This window comes from Ceratosolen solmsi, unplaced genomic scaffold, assembly GCF_000503995.2.
Source record: "Ceratosolen solmsi marchali unplaced genomic scaffold, CerSol_1.0 scaffold56, whole genome shotgun sequence".
Classification (NCBI taxonomy): domain Eukaryota; kingdom Metazoa; phylum Arthropoda; class Insecta; order Hymenoptera; family Agaonidae; genus Ceratosolen; species Ceratosolen solmsi.
The window spans coordinates 1,214,922-1,223,940 of record NW_011948425.1 but is presented as its reverse complement, the minus strand read 5'-3'; the positions used below and the strand labels follow the sequence as shown (position 1 = coordinate 1,223,940).

At 36.2% G+C, this 9,019-nt stretch overlaps 1 protein-coding gene across 1 annotated transcript in view; it reads right to left on the bottom strand.

Annotated features, from left to right (window-relative positions):
• LOC105363003 (uncharacterized) overlaps positions 1 to 9,019 on the bottom strand; it is a 123,344-nt gene that overhangs the window by 84,337 nt on the left and 29,988 nt on the right. The window contains exon 3 of the mRNA XM_011500572.1: positions 6,160 to 6,225. Within this exon, the coding sequence (XP_011498874.1) occupies positions 6,160 to 6,225 (66 nt within the window). The remainder of the gene's footprint in view (positions 1 to 6,159; positions 6,226 to 9,019) is intronic.

The window sequence follows — 9,019 nt, the reverse complement described above, 5'->3', positions numbered from 1 at the left end:
AACAAGTTCATAAAGATTTTGATGCGCATGCGCGATCCGATGTCTTGGTAGCCGAAGGTCTTGCTTCTTTCTCCCCGCCGTAGGGAGTACAAGCACACACAAGCGCAAATTTGAATAATATTCCCATTTACATACTTATGGGCTTGCACAGCCGCCGATCGAAGCAAAATCACCCGTACAATCACTCTTCTGCCTGCGCGCACACACACGCCGCACATTTCCTCCTTTTCCTTCTTCCCTCCGGTTATCCTCCCCACCCTCGTCATAACCATGCCGTTCCCCGTATATTTTTCTTTTATTTCTGTAGTTGTTCTCTATATAGACTTATGACTGTGGAGAGGCAGTGTCGGCGGCGAGACGAGTAAAGCATGTATACGAAAGCATAAATACAGATGTACCGGAGAATTAGAGGCTACGAGAAGACGTCTTACTCGAAACAATGTTACTCTTCTCTATCGCCATCTCTACATCTTCCGCCGGCGTGCCTCTTCACCATGTCGCTCACAGTCTCCATTCAACATGCCTACGCAATGACTCGCCACTTTTTTCTTCAAATCGCCCCCCCCCCCCCACCCGCCCCCCCGAACCGCTGACAAACTCCCTGTCTCCATCTCTGTCTTGATCTCTGTCTCGATCTCTGTCTCGATCTCTGTCTCGCTCTCTCTCTCTCTCTCTCTCTCTCTCTCTCTCACTCACTCGCGGACTATCTCTATTTACCCTCCTTTTAGCTTCGGGTCCTTTCTATGCGTGCTTACGCTCTGCAGTGCGGACCGCCCGTAAATTCTCATTCCGAATCCCCAAGACTCATATAAAATCTTCCTCGTGCCAAGTTCGTACCCTTTTCTGCAAACCTCCATGTCTCTCATCCTCTTTCTTTTCCTCTCACTCACTCTCTCACGCACACACGCTCTATCTCTCGATCCAGCTATCTGTCACTATGTATTTTTGTGTCTTTTACATCTCCCGCTTCCTTCCGTCTCTTTCCAAGCTCCGTTGCTCCTCTAACCTCACCTCCCTCCTTCACTCACCCACCCATGATACGGCTATTCGATTCTTCGTTCTTCGCGTTTGTTCGATTTTGTGGATATATTAAGTGCCGCAGCTAGCAGCTCTGGGATCTTTTTCTCGGTGTTTCCTTAATATTGCACTACCTTCGTCTAAATTATATCTTTTGATATATATATATATATATATATATCACTCTTACTAGCACTTGTGATTTGATTTTTTTAAGATTCCTCTCTCTCTCTCTCTCTCTCTCTCTCTCTCTCTCTCTCTGGTTTATGTGCGAATATGGCATATTATGTCGGTAGCTGCAGGAAAACAATATTTTTTTTCAGTTCAGATTTTTTTTTAAGTAGCGTATTGCCTTCTTTCTTTAATAGGCATGCATTTTTCGATAACCAAAATATATTTATACATTAAATACATAAGCAATAGAAACTCTGTCGATTGAATTTCACTAATTTATTATTTCTTTCTCTCTCTCTATCTATCTATATATATATATATAAGTATATATACATCCCAACACCCACACGCGAGCGATTTATAAGCACAAAAAATAAGTAAATTTAGAAACAAAATATATATTGTAAAAACGACATTCTCAAATTTTTGATTATTTTCTAATACAACTATTTTCTTAAATCTTATAAAACTATCGATTTTATCTATATATCCATATAATAATTGTATGACAATGAATGTATTTTTCTATGCAATGTCGTTGACAAAAAATTTGAGTCGTAGTTACAAAATGAATGCTAGTTTTAACAGAAAACAAGAAACATAAGGTTATATATAATATATTAAATAATTATTTGAAATTATTATATGAATAAGAAATAATAAACAATTATTGAATTAGCATTTAAACATTCCATATTGTTTGTATGTGATTAAAAAAAAAATGTTTTTGTTGACATATTTAATGTATTCAATAAAAATGTTATTTTGTTATTATTATGGCTTTCAAACATTTAACATCGTACTAATGAACGTAAACATTTAAATCAAGAATTAAAGTTGCAATTGAAAATATCTCAAACGTTGATGCTCACTGCTAACGCAAATGCAATTCCCACTTTCTTTATCTGATATAAAATATTTTCAAAACAATGTTTGGTGATAAATATTAATTTGCATAAATTATTATAATATTCTTATAACATTAAATTATACATAAAAATATTCATGAATGCACATGTCATGAGTAATTTAATTTTTAAACATCATAAAAAAATCTAGTTTGACTTTGGAAATTTGTATTAAATATTTTATTGTTAGCATAATATTTACATCGTATAATTAATTGAAAATGTTTTATTTATAAAAATAATATAAGAGTGGCAATTCAATGGCGGTCTTTTATTCGAAATTGAAATAAGTATTTGCAGTGACAAATTTTAATGCTAGTTAATCATTAAGTAGTTCGGTAAATGTTTGATCAGACACTTATTTTGCCCGCAATGAAATAGTTTAATTGCCGACGATCCCGATACTACAAAAGCAAATAAAATATAATTATAGCGATAATTCACTAATTCTCTTTCCAATCATTCATAATATAAAATAAAGGCATCAAAACAAAGTTCTTTTTAAATCGTAATCAACGCGTACTTACATCGTACGTTTACCAGTACCTCTTCGAATGATATATGGGCGATGAATTTTTATCACATCTATTTCGGACATCGCATCTAAAATATCATTTCCCAAGTAATAAAGAAATTTTTATAAAACGTGGTTCCCTTGGAACGAGGACGCGGAAGCGACTGTGAGCCGATCCGTCCGTTGTCGCAATTTAAACTCAATACCTTTAATCGCTAACAATTATTCCTCACGTACATTGTCATGGGATCAGGTTGTAAAGTGACTTTTTCCATTCCCTCATCCCATTTTCCATCGCCTCCCTCCCCCCTCCGATTTCGTGGCCCTTTCTTACACAGTTAGTGGATACAGGTACCGAGAATACGATACAAGAAAACAGCATAGGAAATGAGAAAATAAAGGATATTACGGCGATGAAGTGGCGGAGGAAGGGACACGCACGTCCTTGAACATATGAACGCCTCTCAAATAGATGCAGCGAAGACCAAGTGAATGAGGAGGCCTTCAAGAGTCGCTCGTACGCACAATGGGGAATCGGGTAGATATATGCGCGCACGTATATGTTGAAGCGCAGCGCGAGGAAGGTGTCGAAGACCAAGTGAATGAGGAGGCCTTCAAGAGTCGCTCGTACGCACAATGGGGAATCGGGTAGATATATGCGCGCACGTATATGTTGAAGCGCAGCGCGAGGAAGGTGTATAACAACGTGGTCCCCGTCTCTGTCTCTCTCTCTCTATCTCTCTCTCTCTCTCTATCTCTCTCTCTCTATCTCTCGCGCGCGCACTCGCACGCTCGCTCTCGCAAAAACTCGCGGCGTGCCTTATGTCACGATCTCGCGAGGCGATAAATCAACGAGCGAGGCTCTCCAGCGCTCGGGCGACACGTGAGTCGTAATATTTAAGTTAATAGCATGGTACAATAAAGTTTAATGGCTTTATGATAGCCACTCGGGAGAGGGACACAAGCCCCAGAAAAGAGAGCAAGCGCGACGTCGGCGTCGGCGTCGGCGTCGGCGGCACTTGCCGACATTTTGGAGGCCCATCGCGCACCACTACATTCGGCGATGGGTGTGCGCGCGCGCGCAGCCAACGCCGTGCACCACTTTCCTGGCTGTTGCACTTTGTTTAGTAGCCCTTGGCCGCGCGGAGACCGCGAGGAGGCCGCGTAAGCGAGGGGCGGGCTTCCTGTATCTTTAAAATCGCGCGGACTTTACGGCTGCGCAATAAAAGCGAGCCGAGCCTCTGATGCCACTTAATTACAGGTAACAAATGCGCCGAAAATATGCCGGGGATTTAAGGATTCGCGATGATTCATTGGGCTTTTGTCGGGGCGAGTGCCGCGCGATTCAAGTCGCGATGAAATTGCTTAATTAGGAGAGGACTTGGCCAGGGACTCGCTCCCTGCGCAGAAGGAAGTGCCGATAGTTGTGCTGCATTTCGTTTTTTTTTTCTTCTTTCTTTTTTTTGTTTTGTTTTTGTTTTTGCTTTTTTTCTTCCTCTTCTTTTAATTGTTTGTATGTTTGTTTGTTTCCATTTATTTTGGCTTTGTTGATTTATCATTGATACAATCGCCTGTCAATTATTTACGTTACTCTCAGAGCATTAATTTGGGAAATAATGTTAAAATAGTGCGTACACAGGACGAACGAGACGTTTCCGAAAACGGCGATTTTCAAGCCTATCAATTCTTATTTTATACGTTTTTAATATTATTAATGCGCTGAAATATTACCAATAAAGTTTGTTGATCAAATGCTACATAAATAAACCAATTACTACCTGTTTAATTTTTTACGCACTTATTAAAATGGTACTTAAATTGACTTTTACAAACTTATTCGTTTTTCAGGTTCATTATAAAAAGGATTTCATTTATCAAGATAATCGAATATATTATTACGTACATCCAAGCTTAATATACTTTACTTATACTTACAATATTCAATATGATAAAAGAAGAAGAAGAAGAAGAAGAAGAAGAAGAAGAAGAAGAAGAAGAAGAAGAAGAGGAAGAAGATGATGATGAAGGATAAGGAGAAGGAGAAGAAGAAAGTGAGCAATTATATTTTTATAAATCATTAATAATAAAATTAATTTTAAGGCGCTCGATACTTGAGATTTACATTCATGACAAATAATCGTAATTCGATTTTTTCAAATAATGCTACATTTAATTCCCAGTCGATTATTGAAACTTTGTTAATTAAATTGCCAAATTTTTGTATGCAATTTCAAATTACTTTTACATCATAATAGAGGTATTTCGTATTGCAATTAATTCAATTAATAATATTAATTCAATTGAAAAATTTTATAGACGCACAGAGCCCTTATGAGAAAAATATTATTAAACTTACAGATTAATGATTATTATAACAAGATATAAGTGTAAAGTTTTTGATTGTTTTTTGAATAATACATTAATTATTACAAAATAAAACTGTTAAAGCCCGAGAAATTATCGTGGTGGTGTCGTTCGCTTCTTTAAAAATAGGCTTAATTAGTTGAAAAAAAAAAATTATAATAATAATAACAATAACAGTGATTACAAAAGCAAGAAATATTCGTGATAAATTTTTGCTCTGTTAGTTTACCGTCGGACCGACGATTGCGTCTGTACGTATAATTTTCATACTTCCACTTTTTATTTTTAATCCCACTACTACTTGATCGTGCTTTTTATATTTGATACGTATATGTTAAATTAGTTTCTAGGAATTTTTTAGAAAACTATTGCTCTCTGTATTTAAAATATGGTGTCGGAAAAATTCCATCGCCTCTATTAAATAGAATAAATTATATTTATTTTCGTTTTAAATATTTAGCAGACTGGTCTACTTAAATTTTGTTAAAATCAATCGATTCACTCGAAACAAAAGAATAAATTATTGCAAAATTACAATTTATAATACCGTTTATGGATTTTAGTACATCGAGTGTAGGATGTATATGCTTTTATTACCATGTACAAATAATAAAATCTCTAAAATTTTATTACCAATATAATAAAAAGATAGAAAGAAAAAAAAAAACAGGACTTTATCTTAAGTATTTATACCCGCGCGTGCACACACGCATGCACGCACGCATGCACTAACGGACGCACGCACGCACGCACGCAAGCACGCACACGCACACGCACACGCACACGCATTAATCAAACAATTTTTAATCTTAAAATTTTATTTTTTTGAATGCTTAAATGACTTGGTAAACAAAAAAAAAACTTCACATAAGAATTGAAATGCATATTACTGATGTTAAAACAAATATAATACATTTTTCAAAAAGATATTCAAATTATTGACATTAAATTGTAATAAAATGAATGATATTGCTAAAGAATTAAATTATTAATAAAATTTTAATTAACGTACGTGCAACGTTTTGTATAATTGTCTATTAGACAAAAATGAAGCTGCAGATTGTAAATTGCGGGGAATAAAATTTTCAATAAATATATTTTTATTTTTGAGAGAAAATTCATTCGCATGTCCCATTCGTTCTTTAACGGAAATATAAAAGAGTAAATGTGTTTTTTATTTACCTCGGAGACTTTTCGAAAATGGTGGCAATCCGACGGTAAGAATATCTTTGCACCGCATATGGATTCCTAAAAGAGAAAGACAAATTTGTTAAGGTCTTTACGATTTATCATACATTAAATATAAGATTAAATAGTTGTATAAATATTTTATTTAATTTTTTTCACGAATCTTCGAGTGATTTTTAATAATATCGCGTTAGCAGATATTTTAAAAAATCGTATAAGAATAATTTAAAAGTCATTCACACGATTCATTAGCTCTCTCCGTCGAAGATATAACAATAATAATTCCTATTATTAGACGTATATTTTATTAATATAAGAGATTTGGGAATAAAAAAAAAAGTTTCTATTTCCCTAAGGATAATTCAATAAGCATTATACGGATTTTTATTATTGTTTATTAAGTGTGTAATTTTATAGCGATATTATGATTATTCTTTTGTACATCTTAAAATATAATATTTTTCAAATTGATTATGAAAGTAAGAATGGTTTGTTTCTCTTTTCACTTGCAAGAAATACGAGTATATTATCTTCCTTTCTACGCCTACTAAAGTTTATAGTTTAAAAATGATATATCAGAAAAGTCTAAAATAAAACTTGTTATCCTCTTCTCAATAGCAAAATTAAAAGAATACCAGCACCGCTAGATTTAATTTTATTTATCTCATGCAGATACAACCCATTAAGTTTACCTAGCGATTACTATAAATTATGCCCTAGGGAATAATATTTTTATTCGGACAAAATATTTTACAATTGAATTTATAACATAATTAAAATAAGGGGCGGGGGGGGGGGGGGGGGGTGGGGGGGGGGGGGGGGGGGGGGGGGGGGGGGGGGAGGGGGAGGGGTGGAGGAGAGAGAGGCTATCATAAGCACAGAAGTCTTTGCTGCTGAAAAAGGGGAACTAAGAGGAGATAGATAATAAGATAGTATCACTTGAGAGGAGTGGAAAAACATCTTTTATACGAGGTTCGCCACAGCTTTAAGTCAACGGGACGATGAAAACAAGTAAAGCAAATGGAATTTGCAGCGATCCCAATCTACCTGGCACGTACAATCATCAAACATCGGACAATGGCCCGTAATTGGCAAGAAAAACAAAAAAGAAAACGAAGGAGCGAGAAAAAAGGAAGAAGAAAAAAAATTATAATACTTTTCAACCGGTGACCAACGTCGCTCGGCCGTGGGATGGGCGGGGACGGAGGGGAGTTTCGGAGCACCGAGATTGAAGTTTCAAGCTCAGGACGAGGAGGATCCCGAGCTAGCGCCACTAACGCACCGCGTTCCATATTCATAGTAGCCTAAGTGCGTTTATTAGCGATACAATGGCCGAAGCCGGACGAACGCAACACCTCGTAAACCGCGGCAGGGCCGGCTGAGTCGAGGCTACGTGTTGTGTCCGCGACGAGATCATCGCCTACCACCGACTTTTATTCCCGTCGATCGAAGCGCCGACGGCCGACGGATCGGCCATAAGCGTCGCTCCCGCCGTTAGCGAATCGGCGGCTCTCACCGACGGCCAGCGAGCTTTTCTCATCTCCACGGCTCACTTCTTCCTTCATACGTCACTTGATTCCGCTTGATTCTCGAGGCTTTTGCGGACGGTAGACGGGCAGTCGTTCGTTCGTTTGTTCGTTCGTTCGTTCGTTCGTTGGATTCAAAAGTCGGAAAACATTTCGATTCTGTTGGAGCGGGTTTGCCAACGGCAATCACGCGTTTGTTCAATTTTAGATCGCAACCTCTACTCCTTCCCCCCTGCATTCCCAAAATACGTCATTTTTAATTGCCTGCGAAGAGAAGTTTTCTTTGTTGGGACGATGTACCTTACTTCGCAATGTGAAAAAAGAAAAAAAAAAACAACGAAAAGGAGGATGAAAGGAGAGCGACCTAGTGTTTAATGCCTCTGTTTTTGTAGGATTATGTAGTTGCGCCTAGAAATAGAAATTTTTCTGAATATTTTCAAAGCCAAGTATAAATGCTTTGGGAAAAATCGAGAATTAAATGTCTCGGGCTTGAAAAATATGACCTATCGGATAATCCAATATCTTCAAAAGACATTTACAATTTGTACGGAAAAGTATGTTTGTAAATATATAACACACATACGATACGTGTCGAGCTATAATTATAATCAGTTATTTTTGAATATTTTCGACCTTTGATTTGTTATTTTTAAGCTTGCATTAAAAATTATCATTAACTCGAGCAGAATACTAAGTAGAATGTGTGGTTCTCAGTGTTTTGCAGTGGATAGTTACAGAGCACCGAGTGACGTACTTTTTACATAGATAAATAGCTACCGAGTGTCGTGCGATCATCGTGACTTTTACAGAAAGGTGAAAGTTGAGATTGATTGTGAGAAGAGAAATAAAAGAGAGAAAAAAATGTAGACTTCTTTTCCGTTTATCTCCCCAAATTATTAATTTGGACATTACAATAAACTGCATGGCCATATTGATTCATCGTTGATTAACAACTATTGCAGTGAATTAATAAATTATGATTTGTCGAATAACTAAATTAATAATAATAATATATATGCGTGTACGGATATAATAGATAGAACTCATAAAATTTGCTACTTCCTTTACATTAGATACAATTGAGAATATTAGAATGATAATTAGTATTGGCTTAAGTATTCAATGGTTATCCATTAATTTGCAAATGTTCTTTCATAAATTTTGTAACAAACGCTTACTAAAATAACGTCATTAAGGCACGATTTCTATAAAAGTAAATTATCTCGTATTGCAATTTAATTTATGTTAATAAACATTGTAATACAGTAAATTTCAATTTGATAAAATCTGAATTTAAGATAAAAATATACCAAGTAGAGTCGACACGA